The following is a 16,707-nucleotide window of genomic DNA, read 5'->3' as shown; positions in this document are numbered from 1 at the left end:
TAGATCCCCCTCAGGTGGCTGGATGGAAGCACGTTCTGACAAAGTCAGCTCTGGGGTATGAACTAGAGAGAGAGAAGGGGAGCAATTTCTGCAGTGATTCAGGCAGAAGGTGATGGTGACCTAGGCCAGAGTCAGGCACCTTTAGGAAGTCACATCAGGGGGCCTCTGGGAAGTGATCGTATGAAGGTGAGGAGAGAGAAGAATCAAGGTAGGACCTATTTAGGTTGAATAGCAGAGCCTGGTTGAGACACAAGACATTCTTGCAGAGAAGGATGAGTTGGATTCTACAGGTTCTGAGGATGTTTAGGTGGAGATGTCCAGCAGGTCACTGAACAAATGCATCTGGGCGAAGGTGGCAGTTCCAGAATGGTCAGCATTGTATGGTTACCGAAACCATCAGGGTGGATGATCTGTCTGTGGGTGAGAATAGGGCCAAGGGCATGGTTCCCAGGGCTCCCACAGTGACCGGGCAGGCAAAAGAGGAGCCCTCCAAGAAGACAGATGGGAGGCAGTGAGAGAAGTACGCAGAGAACCAGGATGGAATGGAATCATGAGCACCGGGGCAGTTGCAAGTGTTGCCAACCCAGCTATGGGGTGCTGTGAAACCAAGCCTGGAAAGGGCAGGGTGGTAGAAACATGGGCTGGGGAGTGCAGGAACTGCATTACACAGTTCTGGGGCACAGGCCACGTGGGAATGGCGCCTCCTGGAGTTGTGCAAGGAGTAGCCACCTAGGTGGAGGTGACCATTCTCCCTGCCCTGGCAGAGGGAAAGGAAGGTGAGTGGCTTAGAGGAGAGAATGGGAATTAGAAGGATTATTCCTAATTGGTTTCATTTTCTCAAAGCATCTAAAGTCTTCTGTTTGGGGTCTTACAGAGAACAATAAAGGTCTGGAATGGTTGAGGTTGAGGGGATGGATAGGAGCGCTGGCCAGACATGTGAACCATTGCCACGCAGTGTTCAAGATCCAGCGGGCGTCCTGTGAGGCCTGCACTGTCGGCCGGGCTGGGGCCTGGGCCCTCTAAGTGTCTCCTCTACTCAGCCCCAGAAATGCTCCTTTTGGAGCAGCCACACAGCAGTCAGTAAATATTTGCTGCTGCTCCAGTACAGCCCAAGGCAGGGCTGTTTTCCCTGGCAGCCCTTGAAATCCTCTGGGCAGACGCAAGGACCACTGTTGGGCCGGGAGGCCTTGTCTTCGAACAGGTCTCCCTGGAGGCAGAAAAGGAATTGCCTTTGCTGCCAGGAGTAGAGTCCAAAAGCTGCTGGCAGAGAGTTCCTCCATCCTGTGTGCCGGAGGCTGCCTCTCCTCGTCCCTCTCCAGCCTTATGGTTCTGTAGGGAAAGGCAAGAGTGGGGATGACCCCAGCCCTGCCAGAGGCTGTCTCCAGTGCATCACTCAGTACTGCACTCTGGGCTTTTCCAAGGGACACCCACTTCTTCTGCCTCGTTAGGGCTTTACAGTTGCCCCAAGGAGTAGGTCAAAGAACTATAGGCCCATTTGACACACAAGAAAACTGAGACTGGTGGCAGGGAAGCCATTTGCTTAGGATCACAGGCTGAAGGGCAGACTGAGAGCCTTGGCAGGGCCTGGATCTTTTGTCCTCAATAGCACTAGATCAGGGCCAGAGCTCTGGAAGGGCCTGTTCATGCCTGTGCTACCCATGCCTCTTCGCAGTTAGCTTCTGAAATGTGCCTCGTTCACCTCCTAGTCATTGCACATGCTGTTCCCCCTACCTGGAACAGCCTCCCAGTTCCCTGCCTGGAACTGTGCCACCCACTCCCATCTTCACCTTGATAACTCTTATCCCACCCTGCAGCTAGCAGTGCCCCCACCAGGAAGTCTGCTTGATCCTAGGCTGGCTTAGAGGCCTCCTGTGTGCCCTCACAGCCTGCTGTGTGAACGGTTCCCTCTCCATCATACTTAGTGCCCAGATTACAGGATTCCCATTCTCAAGTCTGTGAGTGCCTGGAAAAGGACGCTGCCTCTTCATCACTACCCAGCACAAGATATGCACCCAGGCAGTGTTCATTAAATGAATGAAATGAATTAATGAACACTAGGAAAGGAAATAAGAGAGCGAGGGAGGTATCTTTTCATAAGGGTCTCTGCAATGAAACAAAAACCTTCGTGATAGGCTCTGAGAGCCAGAAGAGCCCATAGATATTATGCATAGCAAGAAACTGAGAGCATTAGAGGGTAATAGGCTCACCCGAGGTCTCAGAGTAAGTGTGGTGGATGCAGGACTAGAGTCATATGATATTCCAAGCCCAGTGACCTTTCCCAGTGATCCTCAAGTGAAACTTCAGAGAGGCAGGGTCAACCACCCATGTGGCACATAGTCAGGCATGGTCAGCCAGGCCCAAGGTACCTCCAGATGCTCTGGCAGGGCATGGTCAGCAAGAGGGAGATCACTGGGCTGGGAGACTTCCTGAGGAGTTGTGAAACCAGCCCGGGGTGTGCGAAGTTGGTGGAGCAAGACAGTGTCACGGTTGGTTCTCTGCTCCGGCCACTATGCAGTCCTACGCTGGCTTCCTCTCCCAGAGTATCTCTGTTCCCCAACAGCCTGTCCACTTTCTCACTTTCAATTCTCCTAGACCTCCCTGGGGCTGTCAGCATGCTGACCTTCTGGCTTCCACCTGTCACCACCATTCACAGCAATTAGAGGAATAGTGCAGGGATCTCCCCTACGGTCTAGGATGAACAGGGAGCAGGAGGGGAGAGTGCTTCCCGAATGAGTGGGGCCACAGGGCAGGCCCATGGCAGGAGGGGCCCAGGGCCCTGAACAAGCACCCAATGTCCACATTGAGCAGGTGGAGGAGACTGAGGCCCCCGAGGCAGAGGGACGTCCCAGAGTGCTGACTCCCAGCAGCTCCTGTGTCCACAGCCACTGGGCCTCCTGAGGGTTCTTCCCAACCAGAGCCCAGGAGAGGCTCCCTTGACTACTCAGACATCAAGCCTGCATTCCAACACAGGAAGACGATTTCCACTCCCATCTGGGGCTTTCGACTAAATTGCCCATTTCTGTATTCACCGTGCTTAGTGCAGAACTGACCACAGAGCAAGGGTGTCATGAATGTTTGCTGAATGAATGAATAGTGAGTAGGGGACTGAGATGAAGGCTGGCCCCTCTCCCCACACACACCTCTGGAGGGTTCAGTTCTGTGTTTGTGCCTCCTCTAGGTCATTGTCACTATCTGCCAGGCCCTGCAATCAGTGGGGGTTTTTTGGTTGCCCCCGCTGGGATCTTACACCTCAATGAGTCCCAAGACCTGGCCCATAGTGTGTTCTCCACAAATGTTGGGCGATGAATCTGTGACTCCAGCCAGTAGGTGCTGAGCCTGTGCAGGGCAGTGGAGATGCCATCTCTGCTCTCTGGGAGCTGAGTGACGAGGCCCACATGAACGCACAGAACCCCACTCCCATGCTAAAGGAGGGAGGCCTGAGTTGCTGGTAGAACTTACCAAGATGAGCCATAGACCTGCTGGGGACTTGAGGATTCCTTGGAGCTGGGCTTTGAGTGACTGCTGGAGGCTGTCCCAGCCTGAAGAGTTGGCGGCTGGGGTCAGCTTCGTGGTATGAGGCACAAAGGTGCACCAGGAAGCACAGAGAGCCCTTACTACGTGCGGGTAGCTGGTTCTTGTAATCCTCACAGCAAGCCTGGATGTTGCTATTATAGCCATTCTCGCTTTGCAGATGAGGAAACTGAGGCATGGGGAGATACAGTTAATGAGCGGCAGAGCCAGGATTTGAACCCAGGCACCAGGACCATGTCTTACCTTCTATGCCATACTGCCTCTCAGGGGGTCTGGGGCATTGACTTTGGTGTAGGTCACTGGCCCAGACACAGACTGAGCCCCTTTTGTCACTTGTGTTCCAGGTCACTTTCTGGGGAACAACACAGTCATCGACATCCTGCGGCAGGCAGGGCTGGAGGTGGACCACACACCCGCCGGGCAGGCCATACACAGGTAAGCCACCGGGGCATCTGGGGGCGCCTTGGCCCTGACTGACCCTGCCTTCCTGCCCAGGCTTTCAGGAGAGCTGTGAAGAAGCTTCTGGTGAGGTAGGGGCGGATCTCTACCAGGAAGCAAGAATGGAAAGTCTGGGCTGGAGGCAGGAGATTGGGAAGGAGCTGGTGAGCCGTCTTGGCTGGAGGTGACAGCAGGGCCAGAGCATGGGTGGGAGTGGGAGCAGCATTAGGACTGGAGAGGTGCTTAGGATTTAGAGATGGTGGGTTGGGTAGGGGGCAGAGGGACTCAGAAGAACTCCTGGGTGTTGCTTGGAAGACTCTGTGGCTGCCCTGGTTCTGAATCGAGATGGTACTGGGAGGATGGGCAGGGCCCTGGTCTCTTTTCTGGGTCACAGTCCCACTCTCTGGCAGCCCTGCTGCCCCACCCACTCCTGGTCCTCACCTTCTCTGTTGCTGTCTCTGGCTACACCCCTCACTCCTAATTTTCCTGCCAGGGCATATCCATCCTGCTCAAATAGCCACTAGTGGCCATCCGCTATTCCTGCCAGGTCTTCCAACCCCCATCCCCACAATCTGGAAGCTGCCCAAGGGCAGGGACCAGCTCAGTCCATCTGTGGTTCCACAGCACCAGCACCAGGCTGGGCATGAGAGCTGTCAGCGAGAGCCAGGCTCTGGGTCCCGGGGAGCCCCAGAGGTCGGTGACAGCATCCTCAGACTCCAGGTTTCCATGCAGCCCGTGCTCCAGCATAAAGACCCGGAGTTTGAAGGAAGCTTGGATCCTCATAGCCAATATTTATTAACTGCTCACTCCGTACCAGGCTCTAAGATCTTTTAACTCATTTAATCTGCATAACAATCCTGTGAGGTCAGAGCTATGAGTTTCCCCACCTTATCGTTGAGGAACATGAGGCCCAGAGAGGTGAAGTCACTTGCAGAAGGACACACAGCGGTGTAAGTGGCAGTCTGGCTCTAGGGCCTCCCTCAACTCCTATTACTCCCTGTAGCAGCTCTGAGGGTGAACTGAGGCCTCAATAAACCCTCACATTGGGACTTCATCCCAGTCTCCCATCTCTTCTCATCTTCTGAGTCAAACTGTCAAGGCTGCTGTTCCTGCCTGAACCGTTTGAGTCCAGCACACATTAGTTTGTACTGGGGGCCAGGGGCAAACGTGTTTGAGGGGTGGGGATTCCAAGGTAGCCTCAGGGACAAAGCCTTCTTCAAGTTCCCCTCCTCTCCCCTCACCCCAGCCCGCACCCCAGCAGCCCCAAGGACCTTCCCCTTAAAGCTCATTGTGTCTGTTCTGGCCAGGGCAGGGGAGGCAGGCAGGCCAGTGAGGCTAGCGAGCCTCCTATTCATCTCAGAGCCCAGGCATTAGGGGAGGGGGCCCCCACAGCTCCCTCATGGGCTCTGCTCCAAGGACTCTCAGCCTTAGCCTCCTGCACGGGGGAGCAAGGGAGCTGGCAGGGCGGAGGGGGGCGGGGATGCTGAGGAGGCTCCAACAATAAAAGCCATCATCGGCCACAGGTGCTTCCTGGAGCTAGTTTTTTGTCTGACTGTTTTGAATTATCTCCCCAGCAGCTGCGGCATCTCCAGGCAGCCTGAACCCTGAGAATCTGGGGTTGCCATGGGGGTAGGGGAGGAGAGGCTGAGCTGATGGCCTTCTTTCCTTCAAAGAGAGAAGCTCCTCACCCATCGTGCTGTATGAGAGTGGGTTGGGAAGACAGCCTGCCTGCTGTCTTGGGTACTGCCTAACCTTGCAAGCTGCCCACTCAGCCACAATTCCTGAAACCGTTCCCAACCTTCTCCCAGGGTCACATGTCCCTAAAACAAATTCTGTTGTGGCCATGGCTAAATGACACTTTAGCGCCTACCTGACAGCCAGGTCTATTTGCTTGTTGGCCAACATCCAAGACAGGCTTATGTGCCAGGCACTGTGCTAAGGCCTCGTCTCATTCATCCTCATGACAACCCCATGAAGTAGGCAGTATTATTACTCTTGTGCTATAGCTCATTACCGCTTGAGACCATTAAGTAACTTGCCCTTCATCACACGGCCTGCAAGTTGTGGAGCCGGGCTGTGGACCTACATCAGTCTACCTCCAGCTCAAACTCTGACTACTTAACACTGTCCTTGCTCCACTGAAAAGGTGCATAGGAAATGTGTATTGAATGTATGAATGGAAGGTTGGATGAATAAACCACACACACAATGCTAATATTAATTACTTAAATGTTTTGGCTGCTTACTATTTGACAGACACTGTTCTCGGTGCTTTGCCAGTGTTCACCATCATAATCCTGATGAAGCACCCTGTGAGGTACAGGCTGCAACACCCCCATTTCACAGAGTAGGAGACTGAGGCACAGTGAGGTTAGTTAACTCACCTAAAGTCTCAGCCAGAGTTGTTGAATAAATAAGACCCTGACCAAGCTCAGATACGCCCCAGAGACCTGCCCAGGGCTTGCTCCCTCACCTCTTCCTAGTCTGGGCTCACATATCACCTGCTGGTGACCAGACCGCCTTCCCTGAGCAGCACCCTTCACCCCCACTCTCACACCTGTCTCTGTTTCCTTTGCTCCTCAGCAGTTGGCAGTGTCTGGCATCCCCTGTTTTACTGTCTGTCTTCTGCTTTGGAATGTAAGGCATTGTCTGTTTCCATCATGCTGATACCCGCCTCTGGGACAGGGTTGGTACTCAGCAAATATCCGTCGACTCAACAAATGAAAGCATGACTCAAAGCACTGGCTCTCAGTGCCAGACAAGGCTTTCCTGGGTTGCTGTCACCGGGCCCAGCAGGGGCACCCTGGCACTTTCTCCTGCCATGACAAACTCCCACTGAATTGGATTGTACTCCCTGCCACATATGGATGACATTCTCCAACACATGTGCCCCATGTGCTGTTACCTCTTTCCAGCCCTGCCCCCCAGAGCCCAGCGCCCTCTCCTGAGGGGACCTCGATGAGCCCGGCCCCAGTGACCCCAGCTGCTGCTGTCCCCGAAGCACCCTCTGTCACCCCCACCACACCACCGGAGGATGAGGATCCAGCCCTGTCCCCACACCTCCTGCTCCCCGACAGCCTCAGCCAGCTGGAAGAGTTTGGCCGGCAGAGGAAGTGGCACAAGAGGCAGAGCACGCACCAGCGGCCACGGCAGTTCAATGACCTCTGGGTCCGCATCGAGGACAGGTGAGCCAGGGAGGGCAGGTCTGCCCAGGAACTGGGCATCTGCACCCGGGGTAGTATACCTTGAACCCCCCACAGCTGGGCACACTGTCATCAGGCCAGCTCTGCTCTAAGGAAGTGTGGCAGGTGGCTTTATACAGCACGTTCACATCCAATTTTTTAGTTTTATTCTCAGAACAAAAGCAATTCAACAACAAGTACAATTCTCTGCCTCTTTAAGGTGAGTAAATAGAAGCTTTCTTCAGGCGCAGTGCACAAATCTGCTTTGCACTCAGCTGTCCTGGGACACACCTGTACAAACAGGGCGCCATTTGTCCATGGAAGAGGTAAAACTAGGAGAAAATGGAACAAACTGGCTAAACCAAAAGGCATGAGCTCCCGGTGCCTAGAAGGTGTGAGTAGCCGACACCCTGGCAGGGAGGCTGCAAAGGGGACTGTGCTCTGAGAGAGAGATGGGACAGATGGTGATCAATGCCCTTGAAGCTGTGGGCTCTGTCTTAGGAGCGGATGGGTGATTTGTGATAAACCTTGTTGAAAATGGGCAGATACAGGAAATCATCCTAATGCATGGAGACCCTTCTGTCATCTTCCTACATGCCCCTCCTGCCACCTCTACCATCCACCTCAGCTTGCCTGTCACCAAAGTCCTGCTGTGACCAGGATGCTGTCTTCCAACCTCTGCCTGCAATCTCAGTACAGAGGAGTTTCTCTAGATTCCACTTTTTGGCAGGAATCTCCATATTTAGTGAAGAGTGTTGCTAGAGCACAGGGAATGTCCCCAGGAGGGACCATCAGTGATGGGGTAGAGTCCTAACCACTGCAGTGGCCCAGCCCTGAATATGCCATGCTCAGCAGTCATAGAGTCTCCATCTCAGAGTCTCTATCAGAAGGAGCCTCAGACTCTCCATCTGGAGATGGAGATCACCATCCAGGATTTTCCCCCGAAACCCTAGAGAGAATCACCTTGGCTACTTGTTAAATAAACAGATTATCAGGTCCCACCGCAGACCTCATGTATCCAAATGTGCAGGACAAGGGCCTGGGAATCTGTATGTTACGTACACCTAGAGATTCTTCTGAGCAGCTTTGGGAAACCCTAACTAAACTCTGCATTATAGATTGTGAACCAAGGCCCGAGTCGGAGAGGGTTTGACCAGGGTCACCACAAGGAATCAAGGGCTGCCTCTTGTACTTTGCACTTCATGAATCTCCTACAGCCAGGTCTCAGAGCCATTGACAAAATGTTGACATGGTCCATCCCATTATCATAAACTGTGGTGTACACACTCTCTTTAAAAGACTTCTAGCAAATAAGAGTCAAGCCCATTGATCCTTTGGGCATTGGTTTCAGAGAACCTTGGGTTACTGAGAAATGTACTTCTGCAGAACCTGGCCCTGTGTATTAGTCTGTTCTCACGCTGCTAATAAAGACATACCTGAGACTGGGTAATTTATAAAGAAAAGAGGTTTAATTGACTCACAGTTCCACATGGCTGAGGAAGCCTCACGATTGTGGCAGAAGGCAAGGAGGAGCAAAGCCACATCTTCCATGGCAGCAGGCAAAGAGAGAGAATGAGAACCAAGCAAAAGGGGTTATAAAACCTTCAAATCTTGTGAGACTTATTCACCATCACGAGAATAGTATGGGGGAAACCGCCCCCCATGATTCAATTATCTCCCACCAGGTCCCTCCCACAACACATGGGAATTATGGGAGTTACAATTCAAGATGAGATTTGGGTGGAGACACAGCCTAACCATATCACCCTGCCTGCCTGAGGCAGAGGCATTACTGTGGCTATATTGGCTATGACACATTCGGGTCACGTGCCCAGGATGGGCTGCCCCCTTCTAATCGGGAGTGAGAGCATAGAGTTACTGAGAGTCACTTTAACCAGTGGCAGGGAGGGCTTGCAGGCTGCCAAGGAGGCTTGAGGCAAGTGAAGGAGCTGGCAGCCCATTAAGAGTTCCAATTAGGCTGGTCACTCAGAGCCCTGATCAACACACCAGGGTGATCAGGAGACCTGGCCAGTGGTGGGGCCAGCCCATGGGGTGACAGGAAGCTGGGCTGTCAGCTCCAGCAATGGACCTCCAGCCCCTAACCATGTCTGAAAGGTAAATTTCAGCAAATGACTCCAAACGGCTTCCTTCTCACAATACATAGCTCCGAAACACAAAGCCTGATTTCAGGAGAAGAAAACAGCTTTTCTTTGGCAAGAAGAGAGCCCCTTCTCTATCCCTACAGGTAAATTGCAATTGGCTAACTTTCTTCCATCTGGTTGGGTTGGAGAAGAAAGTTTCCACCACCACCTGGCAGCCTGTTTGTTGAAATTTCTTGCCGCTTCTAGGGGAGCAGGCCCTGAGTTCCCCGAGAGACCCAGGTGCAGGGCACAGCCTCCGTTGCTCCCAGGGGACTCACCCTCCTGCAGTCCCCAAGTTCCCAGTTTTCTAAGAGAAGCAGATGAGAGCTCTCTGGGGGTGACCTGGGGCCCATTGGTAGTCCTTCTAACAAAACCATTTTTGGGGGAGCTTTTACTCCCATTTCTCATTTTTCTCCTCCGAAACCCCATTGGAGCCATCCCCTCCTCCCCATCACCTCTCCCAGCTCATCTTGCACCTGTCATACTGGCCCCGAGTGCCCTCCCGCATGGCTGCTCCCCAGCCTGGGGTCCTACAGTGTCCCCCACTCCGCTGCTCAGCCCAGATGCAGCGCCTTCACCTTCTTGCCGCCTCAGCCACCACCCTGCTTCCTTGGGGCCTGCCGGCCTTGTCCTCACCAGGCTGTGTGCCACTCGAGATGCCCCATCCCACCTCCACACCTTTGTCTTGCTCCTCTCTCTGCTTGGAGTGGGGTGCTAGTGGATATCTGTCAAGCTTCCCTGCTGTGCCAGATACCTGCCTCATTCGGTCCCTTCTTCTGTCAAGAATTGTGGAAGGTAGGCCTATTTTATACCGGAGGAAGCAGACTCAGCAGGTTAGGTAACTTGCCTAAGGCCAGGCAGAGAGTCTGACGCTAAGGATCGCTGTCATCACCCAGCACCATGTGGGTGCCATCCCCCCATTCCCCGGCCCAGCTAAGCCCTCCCTTCCTCCACGCAGTGCCGGTGGGTACCCCTGTCCTGACACAGTAGCACAGACTGTGAGTCCTCACTCATACTCTAGGCCGTGAGGCCATGAGGATCAGATCTGGGTTGGGCTGGAAGCAAGTATGAGAAGGAAGGAGTGAGCCAGGGATGTGCCTGGAGCGCCTGTCCTGGATACCACCTGGAACAGGCTGGCCTCCCCCTTGCCCCTCATTACTTGAGATGTAAACACACACTGGAGGAAGTTTAGAGAAGCAGTAGCCCATGGCAGTATGATTTATGGGGACCCATGGAAAGGGTAGATGAAGCGAGTGTGTCCGCAGATGGCTATGCAGTGGCACAATATTCTTGGGGAACCCCCACCTCTGAGAGCCAGACTTGGGAGAAGGGCAGGGCTGTGACCAGGGTGCTCTAAAAGCAGGGCAGAGGTCATTTCTGTGCAATGTGGGACCCGCAGCACTCTTTCAGTTTCTCCTTTTGTGCAGTTAGGGCCTTGATGGATCTTTGGCGGTCATGCCAGCTCTTAATCTCCAAGTCCACAGCTGACATTGGAGAGGAAGGTAGAGTTTCGTAAATAGGGAACAGAATGTCTGGGCCATCTAGATTGGAAGTCCTTGGGCAAGTCATGCTGGCCAGGTGTAGACAAGAGACTACCTTCCCAGTGCCAGGCATGGCCCAAAGCAGGACACAGAGGTGGGTGACAAGACAGATGCAGAGCCTTGGTGGTGAACTCAACCATGCAGTGGGAGGGGGTGCAGGACACATGTTCCCCAGGGTCATTGCCTTCTGGGTCTTGGCTTCCCCTGAGGTTTGAGCAGACGGCTAGAGCTCTCAAAGAGGGGAAGAGACATAGTGTCTCCCTCCTGCCCCCAGATTTCCAGCTCCAGTTCCCCATAGCACAGCCAGGCCTCCTTCTGGGATGGTTCGAGATGGGCGGAGTCTCCAGGTGAGGCCAGGACCCCATCCGATTAGAGGTAGAAGATGCCCCCACGAGAATGGGAAGCAGGATCATCCAATGAGTGAAAACAGACAAATTCAGGCAGAATGGGGTTCAAATCCAGTCCCCCCCTTTACTTGCTTTGAGGCTTAAGAGATTATGTGAGATGATGCTCGTAAACCTTAAGCTGGCATCAGACCACGAGTAACACGCGGTAACAGTTGCAGCTCGTATTGACACCTGTGACTTTCAGAGTCTCTGGTCTGAGATGACCCAGCCCCCGACCCTAGCAGAAAGGGCCTTCGGCCTGAACCCTTAAATGAGCCACTGGGTGGGTGCTGTGAACTTCCCCCAGTTTAATAGGAACATGTTGGGCACATATTGCATTTAGCACTAGTGAGGGACAGGAACAGGAAAAGTCTCGGGTCATGGTTAGGGACACATGGCTCCCAGTGTGATGCCACTGAAGAGCCCCGGAGCCACAGTCCGGAGACCCTGCCTCAGCTCTCCTGAGTGATCTTGGTAAGTCCCACTTCCTCTCTGGGCCCAGTTTCCCATCTGAGGGACAGATAGGCGCTTCCAGCTATGGTCTGCTATGAAGCTGTTAGAAAACAAGCCTGTCTGTCCTGTGCCCAAGATGGAATCAGTCAGTCATGGCCCAGTGAGTCTGAGCAAAGCATGAAGGCATTCCCAGCACAGAAGACCATGTGGACAAAGGTGTGGAGGCGGGAGGAACCCTAGATATCCTGAAGTCGTAGATATCCAGAGCTGCAGGCAAACCAGTTGCTTTGGATCTCTCATCTGACCTGCTTGGCCCAGAGAGGCTGAGGCCCAGACTGGCATCACAACAGGGTCACCACTAAGTGATCCCAGTGAGATCTCTATCCCCAGGCAGAGGGCCACCTGTGACCCAGGCCCTGTGTGCCCCAAATCCGGTCTTCTCTGTGTCTCCTTGAAGCTCTCTAAGGAGGTCAGTCAGGGCAGAGCCCACCAGCCCCTTGTACTGGCAAGAAGTCTCGGGATGCCCAGAACCTAGCCTAGGATGGCTCTCAGAGACCCTCTAGTACCAAGATCTGCCCCTGCTCCAGGGAGCCCCTTGGAGGTGCCTCATGGCCAGACAACTGACAGTGTCTCAGACACACACAGCCTTGCTTTCTGCCTTGGGCTTGTGATTTCTGCCTTGGGCTTCTCCCTAAGATCTCGCTCTGGCTTCTGCTGCTAGGAGACATTTTGAAGTCCATGGGTCTGTTCCTGTTCATTGTGTTGATGGGGAAACCGAGCTCTAGAGGATCGCACTTGCCCAAAGTCACACAGCAAGCCAGGAACGCACTACAGGCTAGAGCCAGGCTTCTGCCTTCTGCCCAAGCAGAGGGCCTCTTCCCCACTCTGGGGTCCCTGTTGACTCAGAGCCGACGCGGCCTCTTGGTGCCAGCCCTCTGCGGAGCCTGGGAACACTTGCAGTGTTTGGTTTGGCTTCGAGGCCACTTTGCCATGAGACAGTTTCCCCCATTGTGAGCCTAGGAAGGGGTGGGGATCTGGACTGGGAGACTGAGCTTTGTGAGCAGAGTCAGGCCCAGGAGGTGGGCTAGGGGCATTTGGAGGGGCTTGTCCTCCACCCCCCACCAGTCCTACCCCATTTCTCTGGGACTCCTTCCAAGCAATAAAAAGCCCTCTCAGGCTCCAAGCAGGAGTTTTCATCTTTGGTTTTCAAAGTGTGAAAGAAAATGCCTTTGGGCGCCTTGTGAGACATAGTATTCATAACTCCTACTTGGTCTCGCCTTCTGATGGTGGGGGCCTCAGCTCTGGGCACCTCAAGGGCACACCAGCCTGCTCTCCTGAAGCCAGCCCACCAAACCAACAGTTCCTCAGGCTGAAAAGGTGGGGCAGCAGCTAGGAGGACGTCTTTATGGACTTCTTGCGTTTTGTGTGTGGGTTTCTTTTTTTTATTTTTGTTTTAGTTTTCATTAGAAAAGAAACGGAGGAAAGGGGCTGAGGTAATGATCCCTGCCCGGCACAAACACTAATCCCCTCCAGAGGCTGAGGCCAGATGAAGCCTCAGTGTCCCCACCTGGCAAGCCTCCATCTGCGGGTTTGAGAGATCTCAGCCAGAAGCACCCACGATTTGCTCACAGGCTCTCCCTCAGTGGTTTGCTCATCTGTTCAGTCAGGGACAGCTCCTTGGCTTGGCTCAGGCTGGGGAGACACTGTCCCATGCACATCCTGTCTCTTGCAAGAAATCTAAAGTCCTTCAAGCTCAGTTTCCACACCTTAGAAAGGGGAATAATAACAACATAACACGTGTATAGCACCAAGCAATGTCTGCCACCACACTGTAAGTGCTCTATAAGTGGAAGATGTTATTATGAGGAGAGACCCAGACACAAAAATATTAATAATGATGCTAAAAATAGCCAACCTCATCTAGCACTTCTTGTGTGCCAGGCACCATTCGAAGCACATTACATATAGAAGCCTATGCAAACCACGTATAATAAATGGAGACCTACAACACAGAGAGGTCGATGAGAAATGTACAAGGTTTAGGGGAAGACTTAACTGCCCCAGGTGGCATTGAGGTATGGAAGGCAGATCAAAGAAGGCCTCCAGGGGAAGGGCATTGAGTCTGGCCTTAAAGGTGAGTAGGAAAATGGCAGCAAGACTGTAGGTGTGATGGAAGGGGTGGTGTGCATTGAGAGAAACATGAAAGGGGAGAGCAGTCAGGCCAGATCAGGCATGGGGTGGGAGGCACAACATGCTCGATTCTATGGGTGAGTAAGGGGCATTGGAAGCCACCTGGCCCTCCCCGCGCCATTCCACACACACACACACTCTACTCAGAAACGCCATCCTTGCATCCTCTGGGTGGAACAAGAGTTTGCTCCCTCCCCTCCTGATAGCTCCTTGGAGTCTCTCTTAAGACAGAAGATCATGGCACATCACACCGGATTGAAAGGAACCTTATGCAGGCAGCAGGGGGTACTGAAGGGCAGAGCATCACCAGAAGAGAGTAGAGGGAGAGAGGGACTGGGCAGTGAGTGAGGACCCCTCTCTTTAGTGACATACATCAAGCCAGGACAGAGTGCCCAGAGGCGGTTTGGACACCTGTTCCCAAACCAAGAGCCCAAGTGGAGTCAGGGTGTGCTTGGTGGCCCCGGGTTCCCTCCCCTGCCTACCTGGCCTAGCTGAGGATGAGCCAGGGCTGTGTGAGAGGCATCCAGCCAGGACGGTGGCCTCGATTGAGTTCTGGTGGTGATGATTACAGGCTCTCACCACTGTGATTATGGCCAGTTGTTAGGACCTCACGGCCCAGCCCAAGGAAATGCAGCCCGGGGTGACCCAGGGCAGCCTATCGAGGAGGGGGCAAGCAGTGGGAAGCATGGCAGGAAGGCACTCACACTGCAGACCCCATGAAGCCCGCCCTGCCCTGTTTCTACAGCCTACCCTCTAGGTTGGCCAGCCCAAAGGGAAGGGCAAGCTTCTTGTCCACCCGTCTGCTAGTGAGCACCTACTGTGTGCCCAGTGCAGATCCTGGCCCTGCTTTGTGTCCTGGAGGAAAGCCACTTAACCCCTTTGTGCCTCAGTTTCTTCCTAAGTACAATGGGGACAACAGTCATCCTGCCTCCCAGTGTTGTCATGAGGTCTAAAGGTTAAGGAGTGGCAGCACTTCACACACAGCCTGGTGCAGGGGGCAGGGCTCTGTACGTTCTTTTCTCACTGGCCAGGAGTGCCTTCCCACATGCTCGAACTAAATTCGCTCTGCCTTCCAGGCTGACTGTAGCCTTCCCTCTTCCGGGAGGCCCTCCTGGCCTTCTCTTCATCTACCCACTGCCCCCCAGTTCTCCCCTCTGGGTGGGGGCTTGTGGGTTCCTCTGTCTGCATCTGCATCTCTGTCTGCCTCCTGCCTGTCCAGGGTTCCCCGAGGATAGGCATGACCATTGCTTTTGGGCTCAGCCTGTTTCTCTATTCCAGAGCCTGTCCCTCTCATCCACAGGTCTCCTGTCAGACTCTTGACCTGTCTGATAGGCCTGTGTAGTTGTACACTCCCTCCTCAGTCCCTTTGTTAGCCTCTGTCTCTCTCTGCCTGTCCATTTCCTATGTGTCTCTTTCCTGGACCTGAGCCAGTAACCTGGCCCTGAGTGCCCCCTGCCCTCCCCCTCCAGCTTCCCAAGGCCACCACGTGCTGGGCTCAGGTCAGCCTCCAGTTGGCTCCTGCCCTGACTTTCCTTCCATCTCTCTCTGTCTGTCACATGGGCTTTCTTAAGCCAAGAATTTCACCTGTTATCTCCGAAACTGGATTCTGATTTTGTAAATTCATGAAGGATTTAGTGAAATTAGTGAAGCATCTTTCACTAAACATATCCTGCAGCTGTGCAAAGTAAAGGCCGACCCAGAGCTCCTGCCTCATGGCTTCCCACTCCCACTTTCCTCTGGGACCTAACCACCAGGTAGCCTCCCCAGCCACCACACAGCCTCTCTGAGCTTCAGTTTTCTCATTCATGGAAAGGAAGCAACGAGACCTGCTTTGAAGGCTCGTTATGAGGACCAAAAATATTGCTTGTAAAGTGCTGAGTTCATGACGGATGCTCAACAAGCGGTAGTTATGATGAGGGCAGGGGACACAGTGCGGTTGCTTGTCTTGTTTTCTGCATGTTTTGGTGGTCTGCAATGGGAGAACAGCCAGCAGGCAAGGCACCTGTTACCTCGATGGCTGACCACTCCATGGGACCCCAGATCTATCTCCCCAAAACACTACTCTTTCTGCCTGGGACCCATTCTCTCGAGTGGTGACATCTGAGTGGCTGAGAGGTGACAACCTGTGGCTGCCAGGGCCTGGCCCATCCCCCAGAGCCTGGCATGGGGGTCCGTGTGGACTCTGGAGCTCAGCCAGGCTGGTTGTGTGGCTCTGGGCTGCCCGGTTTGCCTGCTCAAGCTCCTTGTTCCCTTCTCCATTGTATGAGGCAAAATAGACCTGAAAAAGTCAGATCTGAGCCCCAAGGCTTCTACCCAGGATGAGACTGCCGACGGTCACTCTGCCATGTGCTTCCTCCTTTCCAGCACCACCGCCTCGCCGCCCCCGCTGCCCCTGCAGCCCACCCACAGCTCTGGGACGGCCAAGCCCCTCTTCCAGCCCTCAGACCAGCTACAACAGCAGGACCCACCAGGGCCCGCCAGCAGCTCGGCACCCACCCTGGGCCTCCTCCCCGCCGTTGCCACCACCATCGCTGCCTGCTTCCTGCTGCACAGCCTTGGGCCCTCTTGACCTTGGCCACTCCAAGTGGAGAAGCCAGAGAAATGACACAGGGGTCTTTGGCCACACCCCACCGCTCCTGCCACCACCTGCAGGGGTGCCCAACACCTCGAGGGCAGTCCAGACGGGATCGGCTAGACACTAGAGCTTTACTGTACCCAAGTTACATCTTCTTTTTTGTAGAAGGATCTTAATTTCCCATAGTGCTATGGGGCTCTTTTGTAAAATACGTGTCCATATTAAAAAGGAGAAATGTATTTATTCTACTGATAAAACTATTTTTATGTG

General features: G+C 53.9%; 1 protein-coding gene across 1 annotated transcript in view; it reads left to right on the top strand.

The window, feature by feature from the left end:
- Nucleotides 1–16,431, top strand: part of TRABD2B (TraB domain containing 2B) — a 35,929-nt gene extending 19,498 nt beyond the window's left edge. The window contains exons 4-6 of the mRNA XM_017872056.1: nt 3,876–3,966; nt 6,885–7,154; nt 16,227–16,431. Of these exons, the coding sequence (XP_017727545.1) occupies nt 3,876–3,966; nt 6,885–7,154; nt 16,227–16,431 (566 nt within the window). The remainder of the gene's footprint in view (nt 1–3,875; nt 3,967–6,884; nt 7,155–16,226) is intronic.
- The last annotated feature ends 276 nt before the right edge of the window (nt 16,432–16,707 follow it).

The sequence above is a fragment of the Rhinopithecus bieti genome, unplaced genomic scaffold (assembly GCF_001698545.2).
Source record: "Rhinopithecus bieti isolate Rb0 unplaced genomic scaffold, ASM169854v2 scaffold_6776, whole genome shotgun sequence".
NCBI classification, from domain to species: Eukaryota; Metazoa; Chordata; class Mammalia; order Primates; family Cercopithecidae; genus Rhinopithecus; species Rhinopithecus bieti.
The sequence above is the reverse complement of the archived record's forward strand: the minus strand, read 5'-3'. Positions and strand labels throughout refer to the sequence as shown.